At 37.6% G+C, this 18,033-nt stretch overlaps 1 protein-coding gene across 2 annotated transcripts; it reads left to right on the top strand.

Annotated features, from left to right (window-relative positions):
• Window positions 1–97: 97 nt before the first annotated feature.
• Window positions 98–18,011, top strand: LOC135468276 (polyamine-modulated factor 1-binding protein 1-like). Of its 2 annotated transcripts, XM_064746434.1 has the most exons (25): window positions 98–252; window positions 1,231–1,316; window positions 1,516–1,627; window positions 2,063–2,198; window positions 2,693–2,770; window positions 3,024–3,078; window positions 3,695–3,793; window positions 4,179–4,234; window positions 5,228–5,291; window positions 5,445–5,554; window positions 6,074–6,155; window positions 6,934–7,006; window positions 8,162–8,225; window positions 9,664–9,774; window positions 10,513–10,584; window positions 10,932–11,067; window positions 11,876–12,007; window positions 12,482–12,620; window positions 13,239–13,318; window positions 14,487–14,639; window positions 15,118–15,220; window positions 15,570–15,613; window positions 16,720–16,882; window positions 17,273–17,295; window positions 17,846–18,011. In XM_064746434.1, exons 1-25 carry the CDS (start codon window positions 165–167, stop codon window positions 17,909–17,911), a joined length of 2,325 nt encoding a protein of 774 aa, XP_064602504.1. In that variant the 5' UTR covers window positions 98–164; the 3' UTR covers window positions 17,912–18,011. The 2 variants fall into 2 exon arrangements, with proteins under 2 accessions (XP_064602504.1, XP_064602503.1); XM_064746433.1 differs by lacking the exon at window positions 17,273–17,295.
• The last annotated feature ends 22 nt before the right edge of the window (window positions 18,012–18,033 follow it).

The following is an 18,033-nucleotide window of genomic DNA, read 5'->3' as shown; positions in this document are numbered from 1 at the left end:
TCAACATCTGCACTTGCCATCAACTCGAGAGTGGCCTCCCTTACATAGCTCTTGTAGTTTGAAGGTAAATTGTTGTTGACAACCTGGATGGCGTCTGTTGGTAACAGTTAGGCAGTGCGATGAACTGACACTTTTTCTTTGGTTGTCAGCCTCTTCTGTGAACAATGTCAAGGCAGTCTATACGTTCTACATCATCAGCTACATCGGAAGTTGGTGGTGTAGTTCCTGCTGTGGAACATTTACAAGAACTTGGTAATTTGAGACTACTCATTGGATCTTTCGGCTTTTCTTGCTGTCACAGTGACAGCAATGCTATTTTATGCATGTATAGTCTTTGCATACTGTTGTACATTTTGGCGGCCTCGCGTTTCTTCCTTAGCAGTTTTAACATGGTCTTCGAGGCTGGCACTTTGTTAAGGAGTAAAGGTCAGACCACCGAAATTGTAGCATGCACATTTGCAGAGGTCTGTGCTCTCACAAGAGACACACTGTAAATGTGAGGTGCACTACTCCAGAGAAAGAAAATAAGAATTCATGACTGCAGTGTAATGACTTGAAAATCATATCGAAGCGAAGATGCAGTCGAACCAGAGTCAGGTCTCCTGCATTACTTAATGATTAAACATGATTGCATTTTCATTCAGTATGACAAATGAGGTGCAGGTTCAAACCTAGCCTTGGACAGGGAATTTGTAGATTCCCACATTTTCAGTGTTTGTGGGACCTTGCTTTGCTCTTGTGGCTAGAAGATAAATTGTTGTTGATGTAAGATGACATGGATCGCATCTGTTGACAACAACAGTGGACGACGCTCATGTAGTATAGTCTAACGTTCATTGAAAACCACTTGTCCTCCACTAGTGCGTGTATGGTTGCTTATCTGTATTCCATGCTTGGAAAAGTTTGTCAGTAACTTTCTAAAGGTCAGTGTTCACTGGCACTCCCGTTAACATCCACCTATAATAAGTGAATCCCCCCTTTTTTTTATAGAAATCCTTGATTAAGGTGTTAAGCTACATTCCATGAAGGTGACATAAAACTATGCTGCCATATAAGTTCATTAAATATTAATTAAATGCTCTAAAAGATGAAAAAAAGAAAATGCCAAAATGAGTAGTGTTCATGGATTTGGTATACACTATAGATAAACATTTTTTTTCTTTTCCATTGTGTATTTTTTTAAGCTGGTATGCTAAATGTTCTTCATGTATTATTTTGGTCTTTCTAAAGCTCGGCGGATGAGAAGTGAAAGTTTTAACTTCAAGGATGATGATGTCAGTAACATAGATGTTGTTGTTGAAGCCATTCATGAACTGGTGAGTACTTGCATAACCGCCTTTTGAGATAATGATATTTGCTTTGAAAAGACAATGAAATGGATCAGTACTTTCTAGTGATGTGTAATAATAAGTGTTATAAGATTTGCATCATACTGATAATGCTATAAATGTACTTATAGTTACACTAGAATGAGTAGTATTACCTACCTATATCTGATATATTTGTATATTACAGGAAAAGGAACGTCTCCGCCTTCATGAGCTACTAGAAACCGAAACCATTCGGGGCAGTATCATAAGACATAGACTGTTGTTTTACCCAGCTGAAATTCAGAAAGAAATAGATGGTAGGCTATGTCTGTTGTCTGCCACTACACCTTAAAATTTATCAAAATAGGGTAACGTCATAAATTACTGGTACAGTGTGCTAATGGATGTGGTATATGACTAAAACCTAAAACCTTGGACGCAAACAAAGTTATCCTGAGTGTCATCAGTTTTCAGTTATGACCATAATTTTGTCCTATAATGTGGCGTTCAGTGAATTAGGCCTTCCATGTCATAAGTCTTTTGTTCCATGTTGTCAAACAGGTTGCAGGTTTATGGATGATGTGTGTAATCTATTCACTGTGACGTCTCACAGTTGAAGCTGTGGGAGAACATCCAACATTATTTAAATGACATAAGACATTCCACTTCCAATTTTTATGTAATTTTTTTTTTAATATAATTTAAAGGTAGAGCTTAATTTGCTTAATTACCACCCTGGCTATTTATTGTAGAGGCTGTCATCTCTGCCAGGCAGTCCAATGCTGAGGCTCAACAAAGTCTTCAAGAAAAACTGGAGTCCATTTACAAAAATGTGGAATTTTTAGAAGACAGACAACGCTTGTTGGAAAAAGAAAATTCTGTGTTGCAGTAAGTGTTCAAAGCTTTAATCTAAAATGCTTTTTGTTATTTTTTTTAACCCACTTTTATTTTACATTCTGCAATTTAGCTTCCCCTAGCTGGCCCAGTTAAGTAAAGTGTAGACCTGACGTCAGCCTACTGCACATCGACTAACGAGGTTGTGGATTTGAACCCACTTGCTGGCCAGGCTTTGGTTTAAAGTGAGGAGGTTTGTCAAGTTCCAAACAAATATTGATGGTTTTCTCAGGCTTCTACTCCTATTTTCTCCTCTTATGCATAAGCTTTGCATATGTAAAATGCTCTTGGATGTGCCATTAAATGTCATTAAAATAAATACATTTAATACACTGTGGGATTAGAATGTGCATTCCTTGAAAGCTGAAAACTTACATGGATTTTATATAGCCCCCATAGTGTAATAGAAAATTGGCTCTAGTGTATTTTACCATTTAGACTACTACTAGAGTTGTGTTATGATTTGTGTCGCTTGCTGTATTCCACAGTCCTGAGAGAGAACTAATTCGTCAACGCCATGAGGAGATTATATCTCAACTCAACCAGAGGATGGCAGAAAAGGCTAGGTAACTTCATGGAACTTTAGGAATGTTCCTCATTTAATGACCAGACTCCTCAGTTTGACGTATCATGTATACAGCTTGAACAAATGGCTCTGTAATGTAAAAACGTTACTATACTTATTATTCATGAGGTATAATTGCTTTCTAAAGAATTTTAGTAATTGTTCCTTTTAATTGATTAAAACAAATACAGTGTATACACATACTCAGAATCTTTATATCAGTGTAACTTTTGGATTTTTCCTTTGTCTTGTAGCATGCAGATAACCCTTAATGAAACCAGAGACAAAGTGAGACAGGCCAACCAGTGTGTAAGTGTTATCAGAGTGTAAGTGTATGTGTTTTCAGTATCATGTCTGAACTCATGGACTGCTCAACTAAGAGATTATTTGATTCAGTTAGTTGCTGTTCTGTGTCATGCTTAAGAATATTGTTAAGATTTATGGACAGAAGATCTCTCTTTGGTTAATGGCTACTGAACCAGCAGGAGATGGATTTAAACGTGCATCCCAGTTGTTCAAGTAAAAGTAATTTGATGGCTTGGCCAGTAAGGTTCACTTAAACAAGGGATCACTGAAAAGGTAATGTGTAACTGGTAGGCTTTATATTTATTTATTTCTTTGATGAATGTGTTGGTGTAAACAGCATACTCAAGAATTCTTCACTTACACGATGGTAGACGAAACCTGGGGTAAACAATCGACCTGCGGAAATTAGTTGACAAACTGTCCTTCGTGTGATGTACAGATATGCATGCTATATTAATGGAAGACAAGAAGGCTTCAATAAACTGCATGTGCAACTAGCCTCACAATTAAAGTTAACTGCTTATTGTCATCAAGGTCTGCAAACAGAAACTCGGTGGACAATTCCTTGAACAAGGTATCATGTTTATGAATGTTCAAATGGAAGTTTTTAAATCTTCAGATCCTGGACTTAGAAGATGCAATAATTCAGCTGAAAGAAGATTTGATTCAAGAGAGACAGGATGCCCGAGAAGAAAAGAAGAGATTGAAAAATGCTGTGGTAACTTTCATTTACATCTTTACACTAGGAGAACAAATTACCCTAATTCCACAAGAAGTACAATTTTATCAGTGTACACAGGAAAATGCCCTCAGAATATGCTTGAATAAACAGCATGCCAATATATGAAAGGGCTGAAGAATTACAGTACACATGATTCATTCCCTATTAAGTAGTAGCTGCCTCCAAAATAAAATAATTCAGTTTTTCTGTACATTTTTATATTCATGTGACTTTAGTGGAGATTTTTCACTGTAAGTTATGAATTTTGTTCTTGATAGGTAAAGATCATATGAATACATGACAAAATGAAAATAAATTTTTCAGGGCAGGTTAATGGCTATAAAATATAAATGCTGTAAAAGTGTATGTTGTTAACCTGCAGAATGACACTAACAGAAAAACAAGAGATCAGAGGGCGGGCAATTTTGAGAAAAAGAAGTAAGTTCCTTTGTCATTACTATTACACCTAACCTGACCAGAATGAAAACAACTTGTCTGGCACTTGGTCTGTGTGTTTGCCTATCTGTCCATCTATCAATCCTTCATTCCATATCATTTGTACTTACTGCCGATCTAGTGGCCTATGTGGCCGCAGGGGTTGCATGCCAATGTGGCGTAAAGACCCAATACCCTCTCACCAATGCGGTCGCTTTGAGTTCAAGTGCTGGCTTCCTCTCCGACTGTACGGGGGAAGGTCTACCAGCAATCTGCAGATGGTCATGGGTTTCCCCTGGGCTCTGCCAGGTTTTCACCCACCATAATGCTGGCCGCAGACATGTAAGTGAAATATTCTTGAGGAAGGCGAAAACACCAGTCAAATAAATAAACCCTCCAGATCTACGCGCCCAGTTATTTTCAAAGTTAGTGCACAGCTTAACCAGCAAGCAAAAAGGGTTAAAATTTGGAGGTTATGAACATATTGAATACTCAGTTTAAGTAAATCTGTGCATACTATATTTCACCTGAAGTTAAGCATTTTTCAGGTAACACATTGTCTCGACACATTTTGCTTGATTCTAGGTCTCCGTGTGCTTCCAAAAGTGAATTTTATCATGCCAAACCTTAGATGAAATACAGTATTTATCAAAGTGTTATTAATTACGTTTTTTTTAAGGAGAATTATACTGAGCTAGGATAATCACTCCTCTCATATGTTATGATGTGCTAGGTAGCATAGATCCACGACTTTTGATGACAAATAAATGGCGAGGAGATTTGTATCATTTGTTGATGCCTTGGTTGATTTTCTTTGTGGATATTTTAGGGATTACTACAGACCTGACTAAATAATCTTGTCTGTGACATCAAGCAACAACCTCCAAAATAAATAACCTAAGAAAGAAAAAAAAAAGCAATCAAAGGCTTTCTCCCTGTACTTGTTCTACGAGTTAATGGTATCACCTTTATAAATTGTATAATTACTCTCTGCAGGGAATTAGATGCCCTGAAGGAAGAAATGGTGGACAGTGAAGGAAATCTCAACGTGCTGAAAAAGGTAAACCAGTTCTACAGTATTAACGGGCTTTAAAAAAAGTCACCTTCTGCATATAGAAAATTCATCAACAACAAATCACCAATTTGATATACTGTGCATGTGTTTAGTGAAGTTCAGCAGTAGTAGCTGAGTTATGAATGTTATGTTTTTCAGAGTATAAAACGTCTTGAAGTTTCACGAGGTAAACTGGTGGACAAAGAAAAGAAGGCAACACATCATTTAAAAGAGGAGATCAAGGAGAACGAGACATTTGTATTAAGAGGGTATGGAATAGAGAGGGTCATCTCTGTGAATTACCAAAGTGGATAAGATTGACCAAGCCTAAAAGGCTGCATATTGATCAAACCAGCAGCCTTAACTCTTTTATTATTTGGCTCTTAGTGCCGCTATCTATTTCCTAAAACTGAAATTTTTTTTCCTTCCATCATTTCTTGATGTCGCTGAAGGTGCTGTCATTTTGTATGGCACTGCATGGAAGCAGTGGGCAAATTCTGATTGACTGATTCTGATCGTCATTATGGTTAATCGGACACAAAGAAAAAAAAGTTACATGACCAAATGGAATCAGTTAGAATAACAACTATATACTTTATGTATATATATTATATACCCTTCATATAATAAATACTTTAATATGAGACACAACTGACCTAGTTGACATGGTGTGATATCTTTGCTTAGTCATCTTCTGAACATTACGTGTGACAGACTTGCCATTATCAGTTCTAACCTATGACATTGTGGTACCTGTGAACGATGCCCCTCTATTTATGGTCGCACAGGATTGCCATCAGAGAAGAAATACAGAAGGAAACAGATGAGTTTGAGTCTCAGAAAACTGCGCTGGAGAAGGAAATAGCAAGAGTAAGAAGAGTTTTTGTTTAGAATGCTATCAGTTTACAGTTCATTGATTTCTTCATCCGACTAGGACCGGAGAACCTAGGTTAACACCTCATCTGTCAGCAGGTCACAAATTAGTTTTCAGGATTTTTGTCATAATGGTTCATAGTGTTGAATTGAAAACTTAAAAGTATTGAATTGAAACTTGGTACAGACTAGTTAATGTGTAGTCATGATAGTCAACAAATTTATGGACATTCTTGCCTTTTTCTGGAAATTGTTTGACACCTGGCTTGGCTTTACCAAGACAGGTTACAGGCCACTACATCTATTTTCATCAAAATTATAGTGTTACTGTTCTATTACAGACATTGACACATTGATTTATTTGATTTGATTGGTGTTTTTCACGCCGTACTCAAGAATATTACACTTATACGACAACGGCCAACATTATGGTGGGCAGAAACCGGGCACAGCCCGGGGGAAACCCACAACCATCCGCAGGTTGCTGGAAGACCTTCCCACGTACGGCTGGAGAGGAAGCCAGCATGAGGTGGACTTGAACTCACAGCGACCGCATTGGTGAGAGGCTTCTGGGTCATTACGCTGCGCTAGTGCGCTAACCTGCTGAGCCATGGAGGCCCCCTTGACACATTGAAGCTAATGGCCTTGATGGCTCAAAGCAATACTTTCAGAATGCTTGTTTGATATTGTTATATTCTTGTTGGAATCTTGTGGGAAATATTTCCTTTTACACTACCATGTCTCTTACACTGGTGATTTGCCTTTTTTTTGACAGCTTGACAGTGAAATTACCAGACACACTAAGCGAAGTTCTCTCATTGAGGACCAGCATGCTCAGCTAGCAGCTGGTGAGTTGCATGGGTTTAATGGGTTGTATGAGTTTCATAAATACTGGGTTTTGCGGATTTTATAAATGTAGTTTTTATTACAGTGCCAATGTGGAATTTTTATATTTCAAACTTCTTTATCTCAAACCACCCATTTTAACCATCATTTCTAAAAAAAATGAACAGCAGGTATTCTGATGATATGGGAAAGTGTTTGTGTTGGTCTTGGGTTGTTTCGACTGAGCAGAGTGTATGAATATATTGAACTGTGTGTTTGCACTTCATTGTAGTTTGTTGTGCTCAAGGTCAGGAGTATATATCAAGGGCTAGGATACACTTTTTTGTTCATCATCCCATAAATTTATTGGTTATCACAGAGAATTTTATTATACTTGGATTATAGCCAACAGTTTTTTTGTCTGTCCAGAAAATATTTCTAGTCATTTCAACTCCTCCTACGGTCTTCCGTGTATTGTGATATCAGGATCATTTGAAAATCACGCCATGCTTTTTTATAAAAGAGAGCTCATGAACGCAAATACCATAGTTTTCAGTAAAGTTTCCTGAAATTTGGAAAGATTTGTAGATGTGCATGTGCTGTTTGGTAATAAAATGAAACATTTTCCTGTTACCACAGCTTTAAGATTGTGCATAATATCTGGAGAGGGAAAATTGTTAACGCACCTTATCTCATAGCTTTTATTTTACTAGTCATCATGGTTAGAAGAGGAATTCTGGACATTTAAAAAGTAATGACTTGTCAATGTAACTCCTGTTGGTTTCAATAGATTTTTAACGAAGCTTTCAGATGTATATGTGCTGTTTGGGTAGCAATCCCTGAATTATTTTTGATCTTGACTTAAAAAATTGTCCACATAGCTCTTTGTACATCTTTAACAAATTACATAGAAAGTTTGTAAATATTATGGTGACTGTCTGAAGATGCACATGGGCTATTTGGGTTGATCATACATCAGGTGTTTTTAAAGTGTTGTCTGAAGTTCATTGCACAGTTACAACAGTGTGTGGACTGTTGTCTTCTGATGACTTTTTTTTTGTGGATGCATTACTTTTTTACAACTCTAACCCATGAGCTTCGACTGGGTTTCTCATTACCCTTGTCTTAACTTAGTTTTATTGTCGTTTCATTTTCATATTTATTTGTGTCTTTTGCAGAGTTGGCAACTAAAATTACTCTTGAGAACAGAAACAAAGTACGAGTAAAAGAACTGGACAAATTGTGAGTATGTTGCTCACTTCAGATTACTGACAGGGAAGGGGCTGTCGTCTAGCAGTGAAAAGAGCTGTGTTGTGAAAAAAAGCCTTGAACAGGAAATTTATAGATTTTTCAGCTCTGTTTGCTTAGGGGGCCTTGATGACAGTGTGCTGGTTACACAACCTGACGTTCACTGAAGACCACTTGTTTTCCATCAATGTAGTGTGCATATCTGTATGTCACATGTGAGAAAGTTCATCAGTAACATGCCAAAGGTTAGTGGTTTACGCTAGGCACTTGGGTTTCCTCTACCAATAAAATTTTGCAAAATTCTTAATTATGGCATGATGCAGAATTCAAATGAATCAGATTTTCGGAAGATTGTTAAAATCCTTTGTTTGTTACTTTATTCTTGTTCATGTAGAAAACAGAGGTACAATGTAGGATAAGCAGTTATGCCTCTTTTAGTACGTATAGCTGATGTGTTTGATGTTTTGGCTTGTTCTAGGTTTTTCTGAGTTTTGCATATCGACAACTAGGATATGGACCATTGCTTTTAAAAGTGGATTATTCTTCATTAAACAATAGCTGTGGACTACACCCGAACATCAAACTGTAGTTTCTTTTTAAGGAATGTACATAAATCAGCATTAGTGTTTTAGGAATATCTCGCCTTTGTCGCAATCCATGGTGAAATAATGCACAGTGCTATGTGGCCTGGATACTACAAAGTTATCTCTCCTGCGCCACCCAACCTTACATAAGACATGTATTCAAATCACTATACCTTTGTCATGCAAACGCCATAGCATGTTTTACTGTGATTTAGAACATGTGTTCAACAAGGAACATGCACGCAAATATCCGAAACAAGTTAACTTGGTTCTCATGTATAAAGCAACTGGTTATAAATTCACGAACGTGTTACATAAAGGACAGCAATAAAGTTTTCAAATCCATGTTCTACAGTATCTAAGAACCAGTCACAGGACTAGAACAGATGCAGTCCTGCATGGGCCTTTCTGGTGTCTCAATAAAATTTTATGAACTTGGCCAATCTTGCACAGTAATGTTGCAAAATAAGCTCAGCAAGTGTTCCATGGATTAGTTTTACTTACTGTTGAATTTCCGTCAAATCATTTTACATGTGAATGCACTGTTAAGTGATCACAAAATAAAACCTTAAACATACAACTATTATGTAGAAAATCACCTTTAATTTCATGGGGTTTTTTTACAAACTTATCACCCTGCCATATTGAAGTGGCGAAAATCACACATGTGAAAGTTAATGGGATTAATAGTAAACCACTTATAAGTTCTCATGATTTTTCACATGAAGTTCACAAGAAGTTAATTCTCCCTCCTGCAGAACAGTTCGTACAGCAGGTCGACAAGCTGGTAAAAATTCCATGAAATAATGGGTGATTGTATGCTTGGATTGTTGTGGTTGTGTTTGCAGGTTACAGACAGCAAAGGAAGCTCAGTCTAACAAAGCTGAGGAGGTGGGTAGGCTGGAGAATGAGAACAAGAACCTGCGGCAAAACCTAGACGAATTCAAGGAGACGCATAAGTTAGTCTAGCACCTGTCTGCTTTGCACCTGCTCATAAACAGTGTGTTTGACCTAAAATTTCTAAAACCGACAAGTTACTAATTTGCCTTGAGAGTTTTATTGGTGTTAGAATTTTGAGGTTTCAGCACCAAAAGTAACATTTCACGATCTTATATTTTATTTGTCTCTACAAATGTACTTTTGAGGGAGAATACAGTATGCACATTTTCCCCAGAAACTGACGTACACGTACATGTATGTTACCAAATTTCCCTGTACGTTATTATCTCCCCTTCCAATAGATGTGGCTTATTTCTTCTTTTAAGTCTTGAACTTCCCCTTGTGACTATCACTATTACACAGGTCTTTAGAAAAAAAAAAAACGTTCTTGTGCTCTGAAATTGATATTGATGAACTTGAGGAATGATATTCCTGTGATGTTTGACATTGGATCTGGGTAATTGTGACCATATCATGTTAAAATGGCAATTAGATAGTCACTTTTTACGTTTCATCCATCATATTAGTTTGTGAAGAAGAGTCCAAATTTGAAACTCCTGGGGTAAGTTTTGTGAAGCTCACTTAGCTAATATATATATGGCCCTACCCCCGGTCATACTATTGTGTGACAACTTATGTTGTAGAAATATAAAGCACACTTAGCTAAGTGTAACTTAACACTAAGGATGTTTCATGAAACTGGCCCCTCATATGGTATCTGAAGCTTATAGTATGCATTGTACATTTTGTCTTTTCAGAGTTGCTATAGCACAACTGAACATGCAGATAGAGGAACACAGGGACAGACTTGGTAAAGAGAGGAAAGACAGGTAAGACAGTGCAAAGGTGTACTCAAGGGATTCCAATCTCCTGAAAGTGCAAAATTGATGGATGTGTTGGAGGATTTTGTTCTTTAGTAAACAAAAAAAAAAGAAGATGATCATTCTTAAAAAATATTATTATTACATACAAAGATTATTTAAAAAGGATTATTGTTTAAAAAAATTTCTTTAAATGGAGTATATATTTTAAATTTGAGAAGTCAAACTGTTGAAAATGCTACCCTGAAGATCTTCTGTCTAAAGAAAATATATGCTTTGTACATGTATATGATGTAAACAAATACTTAATAATAGAGTTTGTCTTCATCAACATTCTGATGCATATGTGCATACAGGATGGAGCTACAGTCACAGCGTGACTCAGTACAAAAAGACTTGGAGGAAATCAAACAAGGCAGTCAGAAATTTATGACAGAGATTAATAAGAAAATAAATGAGGGCAAGACAAAACATCAGGAACTGTCAAAAGAGGTGAGTTTAGAGAGCCTGTGTGTGACTTTCAGCTGTTATACTGAAAGTTTGTTGAACTTGAGTTCACAGAAAAAAGTTTGTAGTTATACTATTGCTGACATGACTTTCTCAGTTAGGTTTATGTTGGTCTGTATATACCCTGTATAAAGTAGATATTGGTTCTGATATCTGACTACTGACCTGGTTATACTAACGTACATTCATGCGAAGGTCTACACAGCGCTCACCTGCTATAAGACTACTTACATGTACCTGATGATGGTATTTCACATTTTTACTGTGGTTTACAGGGCACTCACCTGCCATGAGACTACTTACCTGGTTATAGGAACACATGCCTGTGGTGGTCTACAGGGCACTCACCTACATTAAGATTTCTTACCTGTTATGCTAATGCATATGTATGCTGTGGCCTACAGGGCACTCACCTGCTATGAGACTACTTACCTGGTTATAGGAACACATGCCTGTGGTGGTCTACAGGGCACTCACCTACATTAAGACTTCTTACCTGTTATGCTAATGCATATGTATGCTGTGGCCTACAGGGCACTCACCTGCTATGAGACTACTTACCTGGTTATAGGAACACATGCCTGTGGTGGTCTACAGGGCACTCACCTACATTAAGACTTCTTACCTGTTATACTAATGCATATGTCTGATGTGGTCTACAGGGCACTCACTTGCCATAAGAGTACTTACCTGGTTATAGTAACACACATTTCTGCGGTGGTCTACATGGCACTCACCTACATTAAGACTTCTTACCTGTTATACTAATGCATATGTCTGCTGTGGACTACAGGGCACTCACCTGCAGAAGCAGCTGAGGGAGGATGATGCAATCATTCGCCAACTTGAGCAGCAGTTGGTCAGTGCTCAGAAACAGTATGCGGTAAACAGTACTGCGAAAAAGGAGAAGTTGGCTACCATTGAGGTAAGTTCATGTATCAGTTTACTGGCTTACAGACAAGTATTGTATAGAAACTATAAAAGTTTCGAACTGTACTAAGTTACTCATTTAGCCTGATTCTGAGAGCTCTGCTCATCTTAGAAAGATGTGAGTTTCAGCACCAAAAGTTATACTTTATGACATTTATTTGCCCCTATATACAGTAAGCAGTTTGACCCAATTTTACAGACTTACGGAGAAATAAATAGTATGGTAAAAGTTTTATGGATCACATCAAGTTAAATAATACAATTAATGTGTGGTCAATGACTGTTAAGCTCCAATATGAATTTGATAGATATAATTATGAAGAACTATGTTAGTATTTGTTTTAATAGGGCTGGTAGTTATGAATAATGCTCATCTCAGACTTCATTGCATTCTTGGCAATCACAGAATCCTTGTGTTGCATGCTTAACAAGGAAGACATCTAATGAGATGACACCATTGTCATTGCAGAAAGAAATTGCTGAAATGGAGAAAGCTCTGGAGGCAAAGAAGTTGGAGTTGTCAACACGAACCCCAGCCTTTCAAAAACTGGAGATTTTGTTTGAAGAAAAGTCAAATTCTTATGACATTATGAAGAAAGGCATTGTCAGTATGTCCACACTCTTCTCATGCACAATAACACTGACACGACACTTCCTCATGTTTGCGCATGTTCTTATGTCTGAAAGGTGCACAGGAATAAACAGAATGCATGGAGACCACTAAATATATACTTCAAATGTGCATTTTAAAACTGGCATATTGGATAATTATCATGTATCTATTTAACGGGGATTTAAGGTCATGCTCAGGTCGCTCATTCAGCAGCAGTCTATTTATCTTTGGAGAAAACAGTAGTACTTTGGCAAGTAATTGACAAACATTCCCACATGTGATGTACAGATGTATGTCATATTGCTGAAAGGCATGTCATCCAGTTTTAATTAAAGAACTGCATATATATGATTAACAAAATTGAACATGTTGAAACATTTGCATAGTCAGCCACCAAGGCCTGAAATACAGTGGATATAAAGCATTTACTCTCTGAAACTGCCCTGAACTAACACCGTGTATAACATGTTCGTATATTTGTCTTGCTCATAGGTATGTATGTATGCTTGGGGTTTTACGCTGTACTTTTACGCTCATATGTTATGCCTGCAGTTCAGTGAGACATGTTTTTAGTTTATACTGAAGTGGTAAGATGTTATCAACATTCTTTCAGAGACAAAGAACCAGAAGAGTGGTCTGGAGGATGCTATCAAACGGGCACGGGCTGACAAGGAAAAGATAACTGCTCCACAGGTCAGCTTAGTCTTTCGTTTATAGTGGTACATGTGACTGTTATATTGTAACACCATCATACGGGCTTGGACTGACAAGATAACTGCTCCTCAGGTCAGCTTAGTCTCTCGTTTTTAGTGGTACATGTGTTATATTGTAACACCATCAAATGGGCATGGACTGACAAGATAGCTGCTCCACAGGTCAGCTTAGTCTCTCATTTATAGTGGTACATGTGAGTGTTATATTGTAACACCATCAAACGGGCATGGACTGACAAGATAACTGCTCCTCAGGTCAGCTTAGTCTCTTATTTATAGTGGTACATGTGACTGTTATATTGTAACACCATCAAACGGGCATGGACTGACAAGATAACTGCTCCTCAGGTCAGCTTAGTCTCTTATTTATAGTGGTACATGTGACTGTTATATTGTAACACCATCAAACGGGCATGGACTGACAAGATAGCTGCTCCACAGGTCAGCTTAGTCTCTCGTTTATAGTGGTACATGTGACTGTTATATTGTAACACCATTAAACAGGCATGGACTGACAAGATAGCTGCCCCACATGTCAGCTTAGCCTCATGTTTATAGTTGTACATGAGAATCCGTTATATTGTAACACCATCAAACGGGCACGGGCTGACAAGGACAAGATAACTGCTCCACATGTCAGCTTAGCCTCGCGTTTATAGTTGTACATGAGAGTCGGTTATATTGTAACACCATCAAGAGAGTGCACGAGTGAGAGTCATGACATTGCTGCTTCACAGCAGAGAGGGTTAATCCTGCACTTTAACATGGAGTGGTATATAGAAGACACTCTGTATTTAAGCAGCCAGAATAAAGCAGTGATTATAAACTGACACTGCACATCATGTACCTGTGCCTTAACAGTGATAGTGATATTTACTGATTAATGCTTGTGGTGCATAGCTTTTTAAAGAGAAAACTGTTGTAAAGCTTTAAAGTTAAAGAAATGCAGAGCTCTTCCAGCATTATCTGATCTCCTTCTGACCACCAGTAACATGCTGTAGGCACACAAGAGTGTGCATGTACATGTATGTTCAGGTTTCCTTGTGTGTATCCCATAGTCTGATTGTCATGTCGTGTGTTGTTGTTGCTGTGTCCATGCTGCAGAGTGATGTAGGCTTTAATTAGGTCATGTTCTGTGTTGGATTTAGGAGGAAATGAAGGAAGTGCTCAAAGAGAAGAGGAAGACCTCGATTGCTCAGCTCAAATCACATGCAGAGGAAACCAGAGATGTGGAACAGGAAATCTTTGTTGCTAGTTGCAAACTCAAGACTGTTCAGGATGAAAATCTCAAGTTTGAACAGGTGTGTTTCCCAAAATTCTGATTGCTTCATTTATATTTCACTTATAAATCACCTTCAACACAACTGGATTTTTTTGTCATGTTGGGCCATGTGTCCATTTTCTAGTCATTTATAACACTTCATCCACTTGTATGTTAACAGATATCACCCTCTCTCACTCTTGTTTATTTATTTATTGATGTTTTAAGCTATACTGAAGAATATTTCACTTATACAATGGCGGCCAGCATTACGGTGCGAGGAAACCAGGCAGAGCACAGGGGAAACCCATGACCAATCCACAGGTTGTTGCCAGACCTTCTCACATATGCCCGGAGAGGAAACCAGCATGAGCTGGACTTGAACTCACAGTGACCGCATTGGTGAGAGGCTCCTGGGTCATTGCGCCACGTTGGCTTGCTAACCCACTCGTCCACATTGGCCTCTGTCTCAATCTTATGTCTGAAAACATAAAACATCTTGTCCATGTTATTTTCAGCATATCCAGAAGCTTCATGAGGGGATAGTTAGTTTGAGTTCACAGAAAAAAGAAAATGCAGACCTCAAAGTCATTCTTCATCAAGAACTGGAGAAGTTGAAAGGTATGTGGAATTCTGTTGAAGCAGTTTGCTTGCGAGCACACCATTTCTCTTATTTCTTTATAACAGAAGATGTTTACTGAAGTGTTATGTTTTGCAAATACATAATATTAATATGTCTTTCAACTGAAAGCCGTCCTATACTGCCTTACAGCTCCCTAGTCTATACAAACTTGGGTGTGTAATTCTTGTTGGTATCCCTCTAGTACACAATTCAAGGCTTATGGCCCTCCTGTTTTTAATGTTATCAATTTCTTACCACTGATTTAAACAATATTTTACTTCATTAAAAACATTTGAGTGTGGTGAGCTCTGTTTGTTTAATGGGCTATCTTTGTTATTCTTTTTTCAGAGGAACTCATCCGTGGCTGGAAGGACGACGGAGAAATGGAAAAGGTGAGAGCAAAGTTTCTTTTTATTGTCATGCATATTATATGTTTGATGATTTATTATAGTATTATTTAATGTTACTGCCTTGTTAATGCTATTAAACAAGGTTAAGACAAAATTGAACACTTTAATATTTTGTGTACTTTAGGGCCCAAGATGCTCAAATTGGGACACATTTGTCTCAACATAACACTTGCCATTAGGGGGAGCTTATTATGTTATAGCGATTTTGTCCGTCTGTGTTCGTGTTGGGGGTGTATCTCGGAGAGTTTTCATTTTTGGTGGATACATACATCAACAGATGATAATGTGTCGAGACTCACATTTGTCCATTTGGACGATAGTCATGGTTTCCAGATTGCCATTTTTCTTACATATACTATATAAAACAGATATGATTTCATGTCCTGGCTATAACTCCAACAGTTTTCCACATAGAGTTTGAATATATACACAGATGACAATGTGTCATGACTCACATTTCTCCATTTTCACGGTGGTCATGGTAACCAGATAGCCATTTTCCTATGTATAATACTATATAAATAAATCTGAATTCATGTCCGGGTTTCAACTCCAACTGTTTTCCACTCAGAGTTTTAGGTTTTGGTAGATACACAGATGACAAAGTGTCATGGCTCATATTTGTCCATTTCTGCAGTTTTCATGGTAACCAGATAGCCATTTTCCTTATGTATACCATATTAATAGAAATGATTTTCTATCCGGGTTACAACTCCAACTGTTTCCTGCATAAAATTTTCATTTTTGGTGGACACATTTGTTCACTTGAGCAGTTGTCATGATAACCACATACCTATCATCAACACCCATAAAGATTCCCCTCAGGGATGATACTCCCCACAATGTTGCTGGGATTTCAAACAAGTGCGTATGTTTTGTTCGCCTAAACTCTTGTTGAACCTTGTTAAAGGCTTCAGAAGTTAACACTAAAATCAAATTTCGTATTTTGTTAGATCATAACTGGCTATGTGGAATTGACCCCTGAAGCTGCAGGTGGTATCATGTGATGCCTGTGGTACTGTCCTGTTCACTTTGTGCAACAAGCCCTACATGTAGCTGTGCTCTTTAATCACATTTGTCATTGTCAGTTTTTTGCGAGACGAGATGAAGCTGTTGTAGAAGAGTTAGCCGAGGTTTTAAAGAAAACAGAGAGGAGAGAGATGAAGGTAGCAGACATTTCCAGTCAGCTGCAGTCAGAGCTTATTGTGTTGGGGGAGTTCTTAGATAATGTCTCAAGGCGACGCCCTCTTGGTAAGTCTCAGCTTTATAGGGATGTTTTTCCACCATCATTGGTCCTTTTTCATTAGCCTAAAATGTCTGAATTTAAGAAAATTAAATCTTAGTCCAAATAATTACTATTTTTCTGTAGACGGAATATTTTTCGATTGTGTAATTTTAAACTTGGTTTTCATTTTGAAAAATGTTTCATTTGAATAGTAGTTTTTTGTACCAGTATGAAAACTTTTGTTGGCAATACATACCGAAAGTTGATCTGTTTAACAGCCTAAATGTGGGTTAATACATTTTGATGTATTTGCAGAATTTATCCAAAAAGCTGGTACCCTCTGTTTATTTGTTCACAATACCATGCACTTTTGTAGTATATTTATAGTAATTTCATGCTTTGCTAATTCCAAACAGAAAAGAAAAAGAAGATGAAGAAGGTGAATCATGAAATGAGTAATAAAGTTACAGTGTTGTTCTGGTTCTGTTTGCATGAAGTTGGTTTGTGTTTGGCCGTTATGAAGTTTGACTTCACTTTGATTACAGCAGACATGTAAATACATGTACCTGTATTTGTGAACAATCAGTTTCGAGTTCAGTGTTCATTTCTTTGCGAACACATTCATCAGCTATTAAAAATTGAAATAAGCACTCAAACCATGCGTGTTCTTGGATTTAGCACCTACTACAGAACCTGCTTTCCACCAGCTGTTACTATCACTTATTATCATGTATTGACTGTTTGTGGACAGCTGTAACACTACTAGGCAAAATCATTTATTAGGCAGTTCAGATATTTCACTTAAAACATGCTATTTGTGTGCTGGAGTCTGTATGCATCAGTATATTATACAGCTACACTTGAGTTCAGGTACTTAGCTGTTACATTGAAACTTCATGTAGAAGTCTGTGACAAAGTTCTTTTTTTTTTCTTAAAGCCAAACCTGATCTTGTATATGTGACCATGTGATGTTCCTAATTTTATTTCAGACACCCGAGAAGGTAAACGCCCCCAGGTACAACAAGTGGATTCCATTAAAACAGTTAAACAAGTGAATACCACTCAAGAACCACCAACCACCAACTAACAATGATGAATGACACAAACAAGTTGTCTCCCTTGACAATCATCACTGTCCTGCTAGCAGGCTATTGGGGGTCAGTTTGGGAGGTCTTGT

The sequence above is a fragment of the Liolophura sinensis genome, chromosome 6 (genome assembly GCF_032854445.1).
Source record: "Liolophura sinensis isolate JHLJ2023 chromosome 6, CUHK_Ljap_v2, whole genome shotgun sequence".
In the NCBI taxonomy this organism is placed as follows: domain Eukaryota; kingdom Metazoa; phylum Mollusca; class Polyplacophora; order Chitonida; family Chitonidae; genus Liolophura; species Liolophura sinensis.
The sequence above is the reverse complement of the archived record's forward strand: the minus strand, read 5'-3'. Positions and strand labels throughout refer to the sequence as shown.

Bases quoted from the DNA above. Each gene is read 5' to 3' on its own strand.
- LOC135468276 (XM_064746433.1), top strand. From the start codon at position 165: ATGTCAAGGCAGTCTATACGTTCTACATCATCAGCTACATCGGAAGTT. The intron at 10,585-10,931 runs GTAAGACAGTGC...ATGTGCATACAG, and splicing joins GGTAAAGAGAGGAAAGACAG to GATGGAGCTACAGTCACAGC. The intron at 12,008-12,481 runs GTAAGTTCATGT...TTGTCATTGCAG, and splicing joins AGAAGTTGGCTACCATTGAG to AAAGAAATTGCTGAAATGGA.